The 20,674-nt window shown below is 39.6% G+C and overlaps 1 protein-coding gene across 2 annotated transcripts in view; it reads right to left on the bottom strand.

Moving 5' to 3' along the window:
* Window positions 1-20,674, bottom strand: part of PDE3A (phosphodiesterase 3A) — a 398,418-nt gene that overhangs the window by 130,070 nt on the left and 247,674 nt on the right. For both annotated transcript variants that reach the window (XM_014609546.3, XM_019489473.2), the window contains exon 2: window positions 13,138-13,188. In XM_014609546.3, the coding sequence (XP_014465032.3) occupies window positions 13,138-13,188 (51 nt within the window). The remainder of the gene's footprint in view (window positions 1-13,137; window positions 13,189-20,674) is intronic.

Raw genomic sequence — 20,674 nt, 5'->3', positions numbered from 1 at the left:
AGCTAAAGCCTGAACTTTTCATCATCTCGAAAGTCACAAGCTGTACATAAAGTTATTGCGTAGGATTTTACAATAGGGAAGGTCTGTAGCATTATAAAATCCTGTTTTTTAGTTACTTATCATCACACAAAGAACGGGGATCTTTGTAAATAACTTTCTATCAAACATATGAGGATTAGCCATGAGTGCCTGAATTTATTTGGAAAATTTCAGCTAAAATAGTTCAGTCATTTCCAGAATGAGGTTATATAAAAACACATTGTTTGTTCATGTAAAAAAAAATCTAGTAACTATTTTTTTTGGAGGTGTTCTAGTCTTACTACAGACTGGAACAAAGGCTTACCATTTCACAGTGATGGCCTTGTTTCAAAGTTGTGCCTTTTGTCATTCCCCTGAAAACAGATTCAAATTTGGACCACTTAAGCCTGTGAAACCTTGCAATTTTTACATGCTCAGTAAAGACCTCTTAGATTTCATCATTTAAAGGATGGGCACAGGGAGGCAAGTTGGAATATGAAAGAGAATTGGATGACCTCTACCCTGACATGATTGTTATATGACCCTTACTTGTTTCAATGTAGAAAATGGAACTGTTGTGAAATGGATGAAGAATGTGTAGTAAAGGCTACATGTCAGTTGGCTTTCCCTATTTGCCAAGTGGAATTATCTTCTGAGAGAATAAGCTTTGAACAAGCTCACACGCCACATAATGAGTTCAGAGTTTCTTGAGCATTGCCTAGAAGTACATGCGACAAACAGGAAGAAGAACATCCCAGGCTGCAGGGTATTCTATCAAGTAGGTTATACACTTTCCACACTCCAGCTGGGGAGAGTGCACAAGCACAACCTCCTCCACAATTGCCATAGTTTCATAGTTGTTAGGGGCTGGAAGGAACCTTACAGATCATCAGGTCCAGCCCCCCTGCACTTGGGCAGGAAAGACAGCTGGGATCAGATGACCACAGCAAGATGGGCATCAAAATGTTTTTTGAAGATTGTCAGGGTGGATGACTGTACCACCTCTTGGCAGAGCCTGTTCTAAACCCTCGGCACTTGACTTGTAAAGAAGTTTTTCCTTATGTCTACCCTGAAGCGATCCTCAATCAGTTTGTGCCCATTATTTCTCCCCCGGCAGGCCTTGGTGAACAGATGCTCCCCCAGGCCCTCATGTATGCCCTTGATATACTTATAGGCTGCCACCAAGTCTGCTCTGAGTCTTCTCTTCTCCAGGCTGACTAGTCCCAAGTCTTTCAAGCTGTCCTCATATGACCTGGTCTCTAGGCCTCTAATCAAGCATGCAGCCTTTGGACTCTCTTGAGCTTCTCCACATCCTTCCTAATGAATTTACATTCATGTCGCTCAATGGAGAGTTACTTGCACTTCTGCTCAAAAAAACAGAACAACCATTTCTAAATTGCCTCTCACCTCTGAAAACACTGAACTCACGAAACCAAATGTAATGTTTCAATCAGTCTGTACTGTTCATGTCAAACCTCCCTGAATCCCCATTTGCCGCCTTCTCGTTTTTTTTGTTAACTAGGGCTCAGCCACACAGTAATTGAATGGGTAAAACTCCTGATACCTTCAACGGGAGCTTTGCCAGCGCAGAGCTGCAGAATCAGGCTCTCGGTTAAATTTCAACTGACCAGCTCCCTTTTACCTCCAGAAAAAGCCCTTCAGAATTTAATAGTGATAAAGCTACCCGACTACTACAGACATGTAATGATGGTTCTACAGGGATTAATCTAGAAACCTTTAGAATGTAACAGAAATACACTCTCTCTATATATTTAACTGACATGAAGAATTCAACATTTTTTTTTAGTTTCATGAGCCCTACCTCTTCAAAACAGAAGCCAGAATGTGGAGGAATACTATCCTAGCTTGTCATGCGGAGAACTTTTCCATAAAAGGAATTCCTAACCATCTTTCTCTGTCTCACATTTAAGTCACAAAGTAATCAGCCACTCCTATCCCATCTCTCCCATAGTCCTGTACACCCATCCTTCCTTATTCTTTTTGACATGCTTCTCTTTTGTCTCCCTCTTCCTTTCTTGCTATGGGCCTTCTTACATGGTAATTTTGGGCAGCTCCTAGAGCTCCTAACCCCTGGACTGTCTGCACATTAACACCTTAAAGTGGTTTTAAACACTCATTATGGTTAGGGACAGACATTATACATAAACTAGTTTAAGTGATCAGAAACTGGTTTAAACCTATAACAGAACAGATGTTCAGTGCACATAAACCAGTTTGAAAATGGCTGAAACCAGTCTAAAATATACCTGGTTGAATATAGTATTAGACTTAACTGATTTGAGTCAAACCCGTTGTTTATACAATGTCTGTCCCAGACCGCTTCCTGGTTTAAGTTAAATAGGAGTCCTCTGGCATCCCAGATGCTTTGCAGTCCTGGGCAGGGCTCTCTACTCCACAGCAGGGCTGGCCCTGGCCCTCTGCTCCCTAGCTGGAGTTCCAGCAGAGATAGCAGGCAAAGCAGCATTTGCCTGGCTTCCCCCTGCCCTACCCCCTCACCACGCCTTGCTCAAGCAGGGATTCCCCACCCCCCACATCACAAACTATAGCCAGCATGTGGTATGCTAGCTAATGCTGAGAGGTGTCTGTGTAAGGCAGACAGGACAAAAGCAGACAGGACAGTGTCTGCTTAGGGCTTTTTGGAGCTAATCAGCAGGTCAACTGGTAAAATCCCTCTGTTCCTTCCTTGGAAAAAGTTGTTTAAGAAGAGTTTAAACTAATGAGAAGAGGTTTTTGTTTTCTTGATGAGGTGCTAAATGCTCTGTTATCAACTCCCTGCTGGGCTGGTTGGGAGGGGGTAGGGGTGGGATCCCTCCCTAATCAGAGCAACCTGTCAGGGACTGGCCACACCCCCTCTCAGCTCAACACTGTAGAAGGAAAGGGAGGGCTGTTCTTGCACCCACCAGCTTGTAGCCTAAGCCATTGCAGGCATGTGCCTGCATTTCTTAAGTCCAGAAGGAAAGTCTGCATGGTTGCAAACTGGTTCAGCCTAACCAGATTAGACTAACCTGCAAAGATTGAATCAATTCAAGCTCAGGCCTTTTAATGTCTGTTGGTAGCCTACGCAGCTCATAGTTACACCATTCCAGGGCAGGATTCTCTGATCTGCATTACTCCATTTCTGTTCTATTAAGGTGTGCCAGGCCTCCAGTGGCAAGTCACAACTGTGTGGGTAGGGAATAGTCAGAAAAGGTTTCTAGACTTAAGAGTATGACTGCTTCAAACTCCAAGCTAGCACTAACAGCAATCAACATTTGTGTGACTTGCAGCATATGGTGAAACAAGGCCCTGTTTTAACAGCTTCTGGGTGTCCACTGTTTTAGAAACATCAGGTCACTTATGCAGATGCTCAAGTAATAATCAGTAAATTCTGAGCCCATATTCTTTCAATAGGATGCCCCCATAATTCTCTAAGCAGTAGTCTTTACAGACGCCAGTCACATCTTCGTATTAAAATTAACTGTTTTGTTGAACAGCCAAAACACGTCACTCTCTCAGTGTGATGGTCTGCACTTTGAGCGGTCACCTTCCACTCATGAAATGGAGCGATCCATTAGATCTTTAGGGTGATCTTTAGATGTGAAACATGCTTTTACAAATGCTTGACGCTGTTAGACATGAAATCAAGTGGTTAAAATGAAATATTATTTAGTGATGAAATATTACATAGAGTTTCCATGTGCTACTGAATATCAAATGCCTGTGTGTCAAATGTTTTACTAAAACAGTTTCTAAGTTAATTAAAGAGTACAGAACTAGCATGGCACCAAGATGATCCATCTCTACTGAGCAATTTTAGCTACCAGAGAGCCCAGAGCTTGAATAATATAAACTCCCCCTTCCACCAACAACCCCCATCTCAAATACCCAAGCATTGTTTATTGTGATTATAGGTGTCCTGATCATTTTACATACTGCATTCCATGCAGGTTACAACTATCAGAGAGGCAGGTCTTCACAGATTATTTTTTCACCCATGGAAGTGTAAATATCCGATGAAGAACCAGAATAAAGAACAATTTTAAAACTGCCTGTTATTGGATGAGTGTAACACAGGCAATTTACTGGAAAATTATAATCCCTTCTCTATTGTGATTTAGCCTTTATATTCATTTGTTTAGAATTTTAATGTGCTTATTTTTCTGTCTTTGAGATAATGTTATTTCAGGCCCAGTGTCAACTTTATCTCAAGAAAAAGAAGTGTATGTTGTAAACCCATACTCTGCAAACTCTGCAGCCTGTTTGCCCTCTTTTCTTGTTCCATGGTAAGCATTCAATAAACATTTGAGCCAGATCACATGGAAGACAATGATAATCTTTCTACTGATTTCAGCAAGATTATCAGGCATTAAAAATAGGTGTGTAAAAAAAAAGAAGAGCAGAGGAAAGTTTTGCTTTTCCTTACAATTGTTATTAAATCATTTTAAATCAAAATTATTTAATGAACAAAGTTTGGTCTGAATTAGGGATAGGTCATTATATTGCCATAGCAACTTTCAAACAAGAATCTCAGAATTACATCTTACTAACGTTAATACAGTCTAACAATAAGAATATCTTCATCTACAAATACAGTAAAAAGGCATGGAGCAAGGGAGAGGTAAAAGCAAACTGCTTAAGGCTATAGCTCAAGCCTATATTAAAGAAACAGAAGCCAATAGTTTTGACTCCCATTCCTTTCCTGCAAGCACTGGCTCATCTATCTTCCCTTAAGTTAATATCTTAAGGCAAGTACAGCTTCCCAACTTCTTATTTATAAGGCAGTATTTTCTAAATAAACAAACTGTGCAACTAACAGTGCATTAAACACCTGGTTTGCATTTGGAGCCAATTACCAATGAATGACATGCTTTATTCCCCTTCAGATGCACCTGAAGGGGATATAGTTGCAATCTTAAAAATACTTATTTGTTGCCTAAAGCTCAGCATTGATATATTGCATAGGTGTGCATACTGTGGGAACTACTTCTATCTGCTAGATCAGATGTAAGGGACAGGGAATTGAGCCTTATGTTTACAATTCCTTTGCAATAGCAGCACAGTAAATCACTGCTATAAGACAAGAGCACCACTTGCTGGATTTACATAAGCCCATCAAACTATTAGCTGGAGATTTAACAGTAGAGGAGGCAGTACTTTCTAGTGAAAGCAATGTTATTGATTACTTTACTCGCCACCACAGTCCATCACTTTGAATGGTTTATAATTGTATAAACATCTATATCAATTATTAGCTTATCTGTCTTTTACAACACCATGTAAACCACAGTTCCTGCTTTTAAATTCATAACCAGTAGTGACAGACAATACCATAAAAACTTACATCCTGGACTAGTGTGAAGATTTTGCATGATATTAAACCTAAGTATTGCAAATGGAAGCTTCTGCCATTGATTTAGGGCCCAGCCTTAAAGCACAAATCAGTAGGAAGGTAGAACACTCCAACTTCCACAGAAAACTCTTGGCATCTCACAGGCTTTAGCTCAGAGCAGTTACCATGCTGCTTTAACTATATAGCCACTCAATGACATGATTTTAGGATCTGAAAATTTAGCATCAGTCCATCTTCCTTGTTACTGATGCTGTTTTAATGGAATACAAATTACATTTCCAGAAGAAAGTGAGACATCTAACCTGCAGAAAAACCCTGGGTTCCCTCCACTTGTTTCCTGAATAAAACTGAGCTGGGTGGTTTGGAGCTTGGTTCTTGAATGTACACACTAAATAAAATCAACATTCAGAAGTTTTCTCAACTAATTTCAGAGCTTAACTCATCTTTTAAAATGTATTGCCAAATATAAAGTGATCTATGGACTATAGTATCTTTTGGAGAGACAAGAAAAGAAGTGAACCAGAAATCCATCCTTAGATATATTTAGGTACTTCCCACTGAAATTAATGTATACACATCTTTGAAAGCAGGTTCAGGCTATGAATGTAACACAAGACTTTTGAATAGAGAATAAAATGTAATAAATCAGCAGCAGCATCTTCACTTAGAATAATTTATACAAAACACCTGCATGATCAGATTCACTCACCCATTGAAAATGGGTAATTAGATAGAAAGCTTATTAACTGAAACTGTGATGATCTGAGTCTAGGCTCTAATCCGGAAAAAAAGGAAAAAGAAAACCAAAACTAAACCTCAGTTCTGGAATGGTAGGTACTGGAAACTGCAAAGGCTTCTGTTACTCAGTCTCCACAAGGCTTAAAAGATTAACTTGGAAATAAAATGTCAAGTATGTGCTTTGAAGAAAAAAGGCATCTTTGTCACAGCCAGTCTTGGCTTTTCATTTCACTCACCTTCCTAGCCTGCTCATCATGTTTTTTATGGCTTTTTCAAAATTGTAGACTGCAGGGATTGCAGATGTGCTCATGTAGGGAGTCTGGTATGAGACTCAGCTAGCTCAGGGACATCTTTTAATACAGGGCTGTCCAACATGCAGCCTGTGGCCTCCTGCAGTTGCCTCTCCCATGGCCATGTGACAGAGGAAGCCCTGCAGAGGGGAGGCATGCTGTTGGTGCTGCCTACACAGCACAGAGCCAGGAGCAGTGTGCCCTGACTGCAGCCAGGGAGAGCAGGGGGGCCATGTGCTTCTGATGCAGACTAGGGAGCATGGGGGATCCTGAGTGCACTGCCTTACAGCATGTGGCTGTGCCAAGGTTGGAGAGCCCTACTTTAAGAGATCCAGGGGAAGTTACAAACTGAATGTCAGGCATCATTTTGCATTTCCTAGCATTTGCCTTCCCACCGTATGTGGGACCAAATCAAAACCACATTTCTCATAGTTTCATATTTCACCATTCTGCCTTTTTATTAGGCTGTTAGTCTAGTGATATAATTTATAAAGTGACTTTCTTTGAATTGCTTATTGCTTGATTGAGATCAAAGGTATTGATAACACAGAAATAACTACAAGGCTCTGTAAGTACTTGCTTCATGACATAAAGCTTCATTTCATAACACTCTCATGGCCTATAACAGGCCAAATGTGTCCCTGATATAACCTCATCAAGCACAGTGCAGTTACATCATAGATGCATTTGCCAGAAATACTGTTAAATTTTAATTGTAACACTAACTAGCACTGGTCTAAGCTACTATAGAGATAGCCTTTTCCTCTATGTTCATAACCAAGCACAATAATTAAGTATCAGTGGAATAAGAAACTATTGACAAATGGTGAAGGAATACGGATGCGAGAGAGGGAACATTCATAGCAGCTTCAAGCAAACTACATGGCTCAGAATGACCACAAACTTCACTTGGTCTGCAATACTCCTTCCATTAGGTTTCCCTCAAGAAATTCTTCACAGAAACACAGCAAGCCCAATTAAACCTTCCCTTGTAACTACTTAAGTTAACCTACCTGTGCTAAGGGACAGGGTAAAAAGGTACATCTATATCAGCAGTTCTCAATCTTTCTACCCTCTTTTAGATGCAAGGCACCTGTTGGAAAACGTTAGCTTAGTTTTCCCTCATTTTTTGACTAAGAAAGAATAATAAAGCAATTTTTCTGTTGCCAAGAACCCAGAAAGAACATAAAGGTCAGAATGTTTTTATCACTATGAATTCCTATTTGAACTCTCTGGGTTTGTTTTGTGAATCATCCCGGCAAAAAAACACAATGCTAACATTACGTGCCAATCTGCTACACCTCTGAAACGATGTCAAGGCAGTCTGGTCAAGAATCACTAGTCTATGTAAAATATAGGAGGAGTGTTTTTTTTAATTCCTTTTACCTTTTCAGAGTCACCTGGATATGACAGTAAGGAAGAAAAAGCATAAATGACAATTCTTTTTTTTTCTAGACTTACTACTGTGACACATTATGAGGCAATGTAATTGTCAAGTTTAATTGATGTGAGCAATGGAAAAATATAAAGGAGAAGAAAAGGGATTAATAATCAAATACAATCACAATTACTTTACATCATCATGAAACCATGTTTCTTCAGGCCTTAATATTCAAGCCAATTCAAATAATAACAAGCTTAATAAGGAAGCTCAAATGGTAAGTATAACAAGAGTTATTTCCAAGGGAGGAGATGTCTTTCATAGAAGGCTCCCGAATCTAACATTCAAAGGTATAGCTGGAAGCTGAAGCTTGATAAATTCAATATAATTCCTTATTTCTGGTCTAACTACAAAACAATTTAAACAAGATAAAAAAATGATGCACCTCCTGACAGAATTATTAGGTAAAACTAATTCACTGTGTTATGCAGAATGCCACTAGATGATCACCGACCTTTAAATTGATCAGTTTTTAAAATGTGGCATGCAAATTACTATCCAAATCTATTAACAAAAAAAAGTTCTCAAATGAATAGTCAGCTACAAAATGCCCCAAAACCAGGGAAATGTAGATATTGGTGAGTATTATAAAGTTCTTAGTTATATTCCATTTTGGGCTCCCAAAACAGAAAATTTTCCCAAAGCTCAAGTTTCCCATTCTTAGGGATGTCCTGGATACATTTCACAACCAGCATTGAAATCATCACAAATCAGTACAGAGACCTGGAGAGAGTATATTTCTTCTTGCTTCCAACATTATTTATAAAAACATTTCTTTTAAATATCTTTTCATCACAGAACCTTGCAAAATCATTAAGTTTTGGGGAGCAGGAAGCAAGGACACACAAGATTCAGTCCCATCTCAGGTGGGGATATGCTCAAGAATATACCCCGGGTTTTCTATATTAAATTATTGTCTTCATAGCAAAAGCCACATGCACTGTCTTTAAACATCCTTGAAATAAAGCACCAAAAACACGATACTGAACAAAGCTGCATTTCTGGTATTGCGCCAAATCTAATTTCAATCACTAACTACTTGCATGCAGGATATATATTACAAAGCATGCACTAAGCACCCCACTTGCAACTGTCTTTCTGAATTGGTCCCTTTATAATATTTCCACTCTTTCCAGTGGACTCCTTTTTGTTAGATCTTAAGTAAAAGATTCATCTTTATTATGCAGTTGGGTTTTTGCTGGTGTCTTAAAGTGGTCCTTCACTGTGCATTAAGTATAATCAGAATGTAATTTATCTCTACATTTGTAAGCATAAGTTCTTGTTAAAACAGTTCTGTATGTAATTTTTGCTAGATACGCTAACCATGGAAACTACAGGCAACAAACAACTTAAAATGAGCTATTTAGGATGAAATATCAATACAGCTACAACAAGATTAACAGATCAACAGCGATACTGCCATAGGACATACACAACAGATGCACCAGAACACAGTACCTGATCAGTAACGGGAATGGACTCCCATCTACGCTTCAGTAAGTACAAAGATTTCCGGCTCATGATTTTGAGTTTGCTTTAGAGGTTTTCCCTCTAGATAATGTGAAACCAATGGCAAGAATCTTATTTCTGATTCTTTTGTTCCATTGCTGTAAACTGCAGCGCTCCCAGAGACACAGAAGTTTTGCAAGCTGCAAGGTTGATACTGGTTTTGCCCAAGCTCCTTTCCATTTTTTAAGCGTCTGTCTCCTTATAGTGTCAAACAGACAAACAGAATAGGGAGAGATATCAAGAAAGCCTAGCATTCACTGACAAATTACCTCACAGAAGCATGAAGTAGGTAGACAACACCAGACGCACTCAATCTGAAAATAGCTGTTGCTTAGGAACTGGAAGGGTAAAACGCAGCACCTCAGCTATATATAATTGAAAGCTTTTATATTTAAAGAGAATTAAAATCACTGGACTTGTGTGTTTTGCTCCATTATCATTTCATAATGATAAAGGAAGGACCACAGAGTCCTATGGTTATACCTGTGTGTTCAACAAGCCAAACATGGCTCGATGACAGCATCAAAATTATTTTAACAAGTAATTCCCATCCATGCAATGCCTTAAATAAATGATACACGTAAAGTGTTCTGTGATTCTCCAGTGAAAAATAATTTACAAGTACCAAATAGTATGATATATTTGCTCAGCAGGTAATAATTAATATAATCTGCATATTTGGAATGTAAAGGGAATGGTAAAATGAATTCCATTAGGTCACAGTTTCCCATATTTTATATATAATATGAGAGAATAAATATATATATACAGATACACACACACTGTCTTGTTGTGCCTCATTCATATTTTATATATGAATGAGGCAGTATGGTTTAGTGGGCATCTATCTCAATATACAAAGGTAGAGATATACCAGTGATCTTCATGATTGCAGAGGGAGGAAAAAATAGGAAGTGTAACTTGGAATTATAATTTTGAATTTCTTAGTTTTGTATTGGGATAAGAACTCTAATTCTGTATTAATGTATTTGTATTTAATATTTTGTAAAGAAGTCTGTACAGTGGTATACCCCCCCCACCAAGTTGGAAAAAAAAACAACTTTCCCATTCACATTAAATCACTGTTGGATTCTGATCAGATTTAATAATGTATTTATTATATGGGTTTTTAACTTTAGGTGTTCCCTTGATACCTGAAATTGACCATTCATCTGTTCCTCATAAGGCAACCTTAAAATTCCTTCCAACTAGATGAGCTTCATGTGCTCTAGTGACTGAAGTTCCAATATCATTAATGAAGGCTGGGAAAGACTAGGGCCTGCCTAGTCTAACCCAAAGAGGGGTAAGCCTTACAAATTAATGAATAAATATTTTTTGAAAGGTAGAAAGCAACATGACATTGGCAAGAAGTACAGTAGCAGGTTTAGTAATCTAAAATCTTATGTCTTTTACTTGGCATGTTTACTTTTCATTCGACTATGGTGGCACACAAGGAAATTAACTTCATTCACAATCAGGAATCGCCACAAGTGTAAATGTATTTTATGAACATCCAGCTCTGGCTAGCTAGGCCTTACCCTTTGCTTCATTCCCATAATGAGAAAGCAGAAAAGGAACATATTTTACACGCAAGTCATTGCAAAGTACAAAGCAGTATGGTTTATGCCCCATATCAAACACAAATCAGGGGAAACATGTCCAGTACTTGAAAAAGAATAGATTCTAGCAGAGTAAGAGAGCTTGTGATTTTATTTTAAAGCAAGCAGGTTGTTCCAATTCTCTCTCCATTAAGGCACTTGGATAATGTTCCCTAAAAAAAGACAAATCTGAAATCCAGTGCAGTGATTTTTCTTTTTTTATTCTCAAAGAATTAATAGTCTATTGGAGACCTTTTAATTGTACCTGTTTTATGACTGCTCTTTTTTGAAGGAACCTCTCCACTACACTGAACTACCATATGTGATGATTTGCATTTTAAGATTCACCCCCAAAAATCAGATTTTATACATGGAAATTTTATAAAATATATAATTCTATAAATGTATAGAATGGTCATCTTAACTTCTTCCACCCACCACTGCAGCAGGGAAAGCAAAGGCGGGGGGCAAGTAATGGGGGAGACTAGGGATCTGACCCCCATTCCTTCTGCTTGTCCCCCCCCCCCCACTTAAATCCCCCTGCCACCTGCACTCCCCAACAATGCCTGCACCCTTGTGACACTTGCTCCCCTTTCTGCCCTTCTCCCCTCCCCTGCCTAGGACATGGAGTACATGGTGGCCCCAGCCCCTGCACAGCTAAAAAGCAGCAGCTGCTGCGGGGGTGACAGCTCAGGCCTCGGCCCCATCACCAAGTCCCAGCACTGAAGCCATGTGCTTCATGCCCCAGGCTGAAGCCACAACTGAGGCTAAACAGTGTATGTGTGTGTGTGTGTGGGGGGGGGGGCTGGCCCCTTGCCTTGTACATGAATTCAAGACAAGGAACTTCTTTTTGCCATGAATCCAATCCCTTGTGTTGCATTCGAGTAAATATGGTATATGGTGTCCAGTTAGGGGTCCAGTTATTCCAATTACATTAATCATTAAGAAGAGATTCCTCTATCTTAGAAAATCAGTAATGGACATGTTTCCTTTTATTAAGCTATTGTAAGTAGCCAAAACAGAATTAAATACATAATCTATTTCAAAATGCTATGGTATTCTGCATCAACAGATACAATCACTCCATCATCAATTTAAGCTTTGAAACACCACAGAATTTATCTTTCCTTTTTTTAACAGAAACCTATCAAACACATTTCAATGTGAGAAAGAAAAAAATATGTAAATTCAACAGAGTGGCAGAAACTTTTAACTTCTTGGGGCTTGTTGTTCATAAATGTCTTGTTGCTTCATTTCACATGCAGCCTGTACACCTTCACCAAAAATGCTTAGCAACAATTTACCTTCTCCCCCCCTTCCCCCTGCCCACCACAGACCATTCACTCAGAGTAGACAATATAAACTTTTCCACCCTATTTCCACAAAAATACATATTTGTAGATACCAACTTAATGCCCAGGTGACCTCTCCATTTAGTAATAAGCCAGGACATGTCAACCTCTTCCTCAGGAGGAAGCAACACAGCATAGTTGGCTGACATAGTAAATGCCCTCCAAGCTCCCTTATCCCCTTGAGAAAAATCATGGCTGTACTGAAAGGAACAACAACACTTGCATCTACTTCTGCAAGAAATATTTCACCCTCTCTCTACACTGTAGGAGCACTTTTTAAAATAAGACTCCCATAGGACAAATATGATAGAATCACCACCTATTTTCTCCAGAAAGACATCTGTCCTCTGTCACACCTTTTTACTTGAAATCTGTTTAGTTTCTGATGTAATGCTAGCAGTGGAATTTAATTTGCACTCAACCCACAGACATACATTAAAAACAATCACTGAATGCTGCTGACACAGGCAGTGGCCTTTTCTAGATCTATTCAGATTGCATTTGAGTTTGAACAAGGATGATATTAATCAAAAGTTGTCACTGTTCTTTACTCTTTGCCCCTATCCTGAAAATATGCATGTGACGGAAATTATTCAAGTAGAAAAGTCTCCTGGGCATCCACAGGATGAATTACTTGAATAAAAAGTTACTCATATACATGTTTACAGAATCAATTCACTAGTTTTCCCTACACTTATTAAACTTAGTGTTTCTAGTTTTCTTAAATTCTGCCATTTCCAGGACAAGATAAAAAGAAAAAGCTGTAACATATGCTGTGAAAATCAGCACCTGCACTAAGCTTACACAAGAGCAAAAAGGGAAAATGTCAGCAGTAACCAACCTGTGATCCTCTGGGTCCTCGTTTATGGTCCCATTCTGAATGTCCCATGAGCTAAAAAGAAGAAAGCATAGGTTAGAGCAAATGATGCCTTATGCTGATTTGCTAAAAGGGAGTTGCATTTTTTGTGTGGTAATTTACAGTTTTTCTTTTAAATTACGTAAGTTTATTATTTTCCTATTTAGTGAATACACTTTCTAGCTATTACTTTTTTAAAAACACAACTCTGAATTTATTATTTGAATTCCACATTTCAACAATCATTAGGACTATATCACACCTACCCCCACACAGGCAAAACAGATTGTGCTCATGGAGGTAAAATTCCCATTGACATAAATTAAGATTTGGCCAGATGCTCAAAAAGGACCTGGCAAGAAACATGCTGATAAATCAATAACCAGATTATCAAGAGCCAAGTTTTGGCAAAATGCCAATGCAAATTTTATACACAGAGAAACTAGCAACTCCGGCAAGTCTATGACAACTAATAAAGTATTTGGATTTACAATACTAAAATACACTATAATACAAAAGCAGAAGTATCCTCCGTGAGAGAGAATGTGTTTAGGTCACTCCACTATTTTAGAGGAAAAGTATTTGTGAATCAGATGAGGTGAGTTCAGTGGGCTTTTCTACACTATTTCTGATTTACATTTCTAACTGAAATTAAGATTTGTGATGCTATACAACTGTTTATATAACAGAGTTAAAGCTTCATTTATTTTCTGTGGTCCAAATGCAACTTGTATGACGTATGTCAAGCAAGTGGCACATTATCATGGGTACAATCACCAGATGGAGGATTGAACAGACTTTGCCATCTGTCCATGCAGCTTCAGTAGAATTAAGCTTCCTGCATTTTCTCCGTTTTACCTTAAAAATTATATATGAACACACTAAAAACACATGGAACCCACATTTGTAGGATTACTTTATAGATTATGGAATCATAAATCAAGGCTGTCTTGGGAATTCATTACTATTTTGGACCACTTATGAATATGGTAATTGACCTGTAAATTGTTAATTTAACAATAGGAAGAATAAAGGCGTGTTTCATGTCCAAGCTGACCTTGTGTACTCCAAAAATCAAGAAAACAAGAGCAATTGTTTGTTACTCATACCAGCATAAATGCATTCAAATATATGAATATGCATGTGTAATAGTGCAGGATAAATATAGGGTGAACACTTTAGTTAATTACAACAATCCCAAATCCTTTCATTTAGTCTTCAGTTCTCACAGTTCCTCCCTCTTTCCAAGTCCCTTCCCAAAACATAGTGCCACAACCAGAATTCCTATACCTAATCCAATAGTAGCTAAGCAGGTTTTTACCCTCTTATTCCTTTGTGCACACTGAATACTGAGACCACAGGACAAAATGCTGTAACTCATTTTTTTTAGGAAGCAAAAGGAGGCATGCGCAGAAATTCTTATACACTTCATCAGCTGTTCCTACTCCTTTTCTTCAAGAGGCAACTTCATATTTATGCTGCAATCTATAAATAGGGGTGTGCGAAACAGGCAGTATTTGATTCGGATTTGGCCCAAATCAGGGACAGTGATTCGATTAATTTATTCAGATCACTGTCCCAATTTGATTTGGCCAAATCCGAATCTGAAGATTCGATCCTGATTTGGAGAATCAGCGATTCAGCCATAGCCTTAAATGTTTTTGTCTATGTACCTCAAGGTACCAGGTACAGCTTGTGAACACTGCGATGATGGGCCAGATGGAGTATTCCATAGGAGTGCCCCCTCCCCCTACCCATGTGCTCAGCAGCAAAACCAAAAGTTGACCGGAAGTACTTCCAGTCCACTTCTGGGTCCACTGCCAAGTGCATGGGGGACCCCCCACTCTGTGCCCCCCTGGCTTGGCAATTCAGCACAGGGGATCCTAGGTGTCCCCCCCAGACCCAGGAGGCACCAGTTGCTGAGCCAGGCGGTGGGTCTCCCGCATGCTGCCCAGTGGACTCGGAAGTGGACCAGAAGTGCTTCTGGTCCACTTCTGGGTCCACTGCTGAGCATGCTAAGGACCTCCCCCTCCCCGTACGCTCTCATGGGACGCTCCATCCGCTCCAGCACTGCAGCATTCACGAGCCACCTGGTACCTTGAGGTATGTAGAAAAAACATTTAAAGCTGTGTCTATGGCCAAATCATCAAATCTCTCCGATTCGATTCGGAAGGTTCTGATTCTATTCAGAGAAATTAAAGGGTCTTCTGATTTGATTCAGATTTGGCTGCTGAATTGGGCCGAATCTCTGATAAATCAAATCAGTAACCAAAGCTTTGCACAACCCTATAAGCCACCCTTTCATGAGCACAATCACACACTGAGATACCTCAGCCTGAATCTACTCCTGCCCAGCACCTGCAGCTTATTTCAATCTTGTCTGTACAGACCTCCCATTTGCAAGCTACAGCTGGCCATCCACCAACCATGGCCGCTGTGCTACCAATCTGGTACTCCTTACTCCAGTACTCAATATGTAAGCCCCAACTCCCAAACAGCTCAGCCTTCTCTCTGTTGCTAGTTCCCAGTATGCCGCCTCTGACCCTGCTTCTTCTGCTCACAGGCAGTCTCTGACTTCCTCATAAGCCAGGTTTCCCCAGACTCTGGCAGTACTTCCTTTTCAGGTACTGAATGGATTCTAAAGTTCTCTCCTGGCTAGATGCCAGCAGTCATTTTGGCAAATTTTATTAGCAAACATCTGTGACTCCTAATAGCAAACTTAAGCATCCTTATGCATTTCAATAATCTGCTATGCTATCACAAAAGAAATCTTTTCGTTGCTGCCATAACTGTTTCCACAATGCATGGTGTCCATAACAAATATTGATCTTTTTCTACACTTCAGGTATTTTTTTGTATTAATACACTTTGCAAAACACAGTGGTGCATCTGCTGGCAGGAAATAGAAATTCCAGTTTAAGAGGCTTGTATAATTATAGAGCACTGCATTGCTTGTAAACAAATGTATAGTCCTAGAATTTGCACTTACAAAATCAACACTATTTTCTTTTATAAGTGCCTGCATTAATATTTTGTTTTTCCTCAAAATACAGAATACTGATTTTTTTCCCCTCTTCTCTGAAGCTGAAACCATTTTTGTTCACATCTTGTCCCAAAGAAAACAAAACAAGAAAAAATAATCACTCCTGTTCAAAGGCCTTGAGTTTTATAAAAATGTACAAATGAAGTAGCTATATCACAACTTTCCATAATGCTTCTGCAAGTGTGGTACCTTTTTATAATGACTACAATGGACCAACAGACTAGATGCCACATTGTTTACCTCTGTAAGCCACACTTTGCAAGATAAGTTCCAAAGCTTGAAAAGATTTCCTTTCAATAGGCAATCAGTGAGTGCTCGAATATATTACATAGAAAACCAGCAAAGCAATTATGCTAGACTATCAGACTGCTCAAAATTCATTGTCTACAAGCTTAACAGAAATCAGGATGAAGAAAATGAAACAGCTTTTAAAATGACACAGTCAGAAAAATGCAGAGCCTGGATTAGTCTATTTTCATCTTTTTATATTTTAACAAGTGATGTAAATACAGCTTTTATTTGATCAGGGCATAGTAGAAAATGAAGATATATACATAAGAATGGATTTTTAAGTGGCAGGATGCAAGTTTATAAACTTCAGTGTTAAAGGATAGGTTTATTCCCAACTCCTCTTTCAAAAAGCTGCTATATTGGATGCAGAATTGGATCCAGTAGAAGGCCAAGTGGCTCTTAAGCCAGACAGCTACAGTACAAGGGCTGGTCAAACTCACCATGATGAAATAAATGTTTCATTCCTCACCACTTCCTCTCAAGCAATGGGAAAACAAATATACAAAGAACGTGAAGCACAATCTGCCAACACTTACCATTTCTGTTAGTCTCACAGGGAGGTCAGTCCCTTCTGAATCTTGAACCCAAATATACCCCAGATGCTAGCCATTTGGCCACGTTCACACAAGCATGCACATGTGTTTTGAAGCACCTCAAAGGTATTCCGGTTTCATTGGCTAAGTTCAGAAAGTCAAAAAGCCTGAAGATGAATCATTTCAATTAGTTTAAGCTACAAAGATTGAACCAATAAGCAAGTAAAGACATTCACTTTTGATTCCAGAAATGCAGCCACATGCCTGCAGTGGCCCAAGCCAGAAGCTGGGGGACACTAGAGCATGCCTCCCTGCTCTGCTGGAGCACACAGCTTGGGCCAAGGCTACCCCACCTACCCTGCAAAGCATCCCAAAATGCTGGGGGACTGTGAGTTAACTTGAATCAGGAGAATATCTGAGATAGAAGCGCAATAAATTGATCTAATATAAATTGATTAAGTCTGATACTACATCCATCCATGTTTATCTTAAACTGGTTTTAGGCATTTTGAAAGCAGTTTATGAGCAACTAAACTTCTGTTGTGTTACAGATTTGAACCAGTTTCCAATCACTTATATCAGTTTGTGTGTAATTTCTTTCCCTGGTCACTGTGATGAGAGGTGGGATCTTTAAATAAATGGTGTGCACTTTCTGGCTTTTTTTATGGATGGGATTTTTTTTTTTTTTAATGGAATTCATGGTTCATAGGCAGACAAGGTTCCTTGGGTGAATTTGATATCTTTTATTAGACCAACCCAAATGGTTGGAGAATAGTTATTAAGCAAGCTTTCGGGTTCAAAAACACTTCGTCAGGCTAAGGAAATTTCAGCAGTTGGTGTGTGCTCTTCTTGGATGGTTCATTGGCAAGAGTTTTTAATGACTTCTTTCACAGGCTGCCTGTAAATTTACAGACAGTTAGCAACCGTGTCTTGGAGGCTGTGCTGGTAAAATGTGAAAAAGCACTATATAATTTGACTTCCACATCCAAAAAGGGAGGAATCTTCATTCACCCAAAAGATTAGACCATAAATAGCCTGGTAAACCAGCTCTAACACAACATCAGCTATTGGGCAAGGCCAAGACAGCTTTCAACAGTAAGAACATTTGTTTTGTATAGAGAAATGCTTGAAAGTATAAGGCGAGGAAAAAGGTTTTAACTAAAGGCAATTGACCCTCTCAGCCCTGCAAACTGGTTAATGAATATTCAGGACAACATAGAGACACTACCACCACCCCCTGTCCAGGCATGGCCCTTGTTTATGGCAGAGGGAAGAGTAAAGGAGAAGGGCTAGCAGTCTCTTTCAACTAGGCCTCCAGACAGCAGCTCAGAAATCTCTCACACTGAGGGAGGAAGGAAGTGTGCGGACCGGGCCCCGAGCCCACCCTCGTCGCCATGCGCGGCGGTGATTCCGATCCCATTCTGGCCGCCATGGGCAAGCCGGGGGCGAACCGGGGTTGTACCGGACCCGTCTCTGGTGCACGTGGGCTGTAGCCATCAGCCTGGACACGCGGGGTGGGAGAAACCGTGGGGCGGTCTTGTGCACGCGAGTTAGAATTAGTCACGGAGGCGTAACGGTTGATTGAAAAGATTGTTTATATACACCCAAAGATGGTATTGGTGTAGGCTGGATAAGTTTCCAGGCACAGCTCCCGCTTGAACCCTCGTTGGAGGACTCTGACAAAACGATTGCTCCCACGGAGTTTGCTAGGCTCCGCGGGTCTGGTTAAGTTGGGTTCGAAAAGTTTCCCCGGAGTTATTCAGGCTCCGTGGGTCCGATACATTTTCCCCGGAGTTTGCTAGGCTCCGCAGGGTCCGAAATTATAGGAAAGGGATACGTCTAGGATTGCGCTCGGCGGCGGGGAGAGGTGAGAAGCGAAAGCTCCGTAGGCTCGGTTCTATTGCCTCTCTTTGCCTGCTTAGGGGAGGTGCGCCGGGTCCGCGAGGGTCCACAGCGCTTGGAGATCTTCACACAGAATCTCTCTCTCTCCTCCCTCCTCCAGCTTGGGCGGAAACTACCCAAGCCTTATGTACGGCTAGCAAGCCAATCGCTAACCGCCACGTGTGCCTAAATTAGGAGTCGGCCAATAACATGGCATGGACCCTAATACAAATGGCGGGAACTTCTTTACAGCGTGTATCACTACGATGCAAAAGAGATGCACACTGCAAAGAAGCTGTAATCTGGTGGGAAATCCCCCGTTGCACCAGAGCTCTCTCTAGCAGCAGAGAGCTCTACCGTGCAAAGAAAGCGACAAATTTGGCGGGAAATAATTTAGCGGTGCCGAAGCACACACACAAACAAAAATTCACAACTTTGGGTTGTGACAGGAAGAAGCATGTACATTTGTTTCATACAAACGCTCTTAAAACAGCCAAAATAATGCAAAACTAACAGATTATGAAAGGGAAAAACATATTCTGAATTGGTGCAGGGGGTTAGAGTAGTTGACCCTTGAGGTTTCTTCTGTGATTCCTATTTAAAAAGTAGAGAGAAATTTAGAGCAAAAACAAGAAGAGCAAAAACTGTCCCAACTCATGGTGGGTTTTTTTTCCTGGGGACTTATTTTATGCTTTCATTAGGGATACTAGTTAAGTCTCTAGTCTAGCCTTAATATGAACCAACCGCTTAAAATGTAAATCAAAAGTAAATGCAATATAATCTGTCAAAAGCAAAAAAGACAATAAAAACAGTATTATGGTTGTTGAAGCATTATGAAGCATACTGAAGAAAACTTAAATGTAAATATAACATTACCAATTATCACCACTTAATGTACAATATTCAGTATACATTTCACAAGTCCCAGCATGTGGAAGCATATGATTAGGTGGGGAATCTTGGCTCTCATTAAAACAGAAGAAAATAAATAGTTCTAATCAGCATGAAAAGAGGGGAAAGCTTAAGAAGGTGATTTAAATGCATTCTAAAGGTTTAGAAACCAGAAAATAAAGATCTTTAAATGATTAGGTGCTTTTAAAAAAAATTGTTTTAAGTTTTTTGAATGCTTGGAACTGCAAATATACAAAGAAAGTGGAGCACTTATATTATGAATATCTTCATAGTTTGGGTAATTATACTTACATTTTTGGAAAGGGAGAGGGCCCCCACAGAAACATTATGTAGAAGAAGTTTGCAAGTGCAAGCTGGTTTATTTAAGCAACAACTCTAACACATAACCTGTTGGAGCTTTTTGAGGGGGAATGAGCAGATGCTTTGGTGTTAACTGCTTCTGAGCACTAATAAAAAGTACTAAAATTGTGTGTTTAAAAGACTTCAAACTACTTTATAACATGCAAGGAGGCAGAAGATAAGATTTTGTTATGTAATACCTTTCCTGTTAATATCTATTGAGTTTTCAGAAGTTCCGTATCTAATCAAGGGGGGTCTTTTCTTCTACATTTCTTTTAGATATAGTCACACAGCCACATATGCACACATACATATTTTTTTTATATGTATATCTCTATATCTACACACACACACAAGTTATATTTGTGGAGTACATATATAATTTACATAAACTTAGGCACGTAACATAAAACTGGTATGATGTGTATAATGCAGAGTTCACTGAAATAAATAGATGTCTGTCTATTCAGTGGGTTTTGCATGGGGGGGGGCTGTCACACATTCTTAATAAAATTGTTTAGGT

Source organism: Alligator mississippiensis, chromosome 4 (genome assembly GCF_030867095.1).
Source record: "Alligator mississippiensis isolate rAllMis1 chromosome 4, rAllMis1, whole genome shotgun sequence".
NCBI lineage: Eukaryota > Metazoa > Chordata > Crocodylia > Alligatoridae > Alligator > Alligator mississippiensis.
Note: the sequence above shows the minus strand (reverse complement) of the source record. Positions and strands in the feature narration are given on the sequence as shown.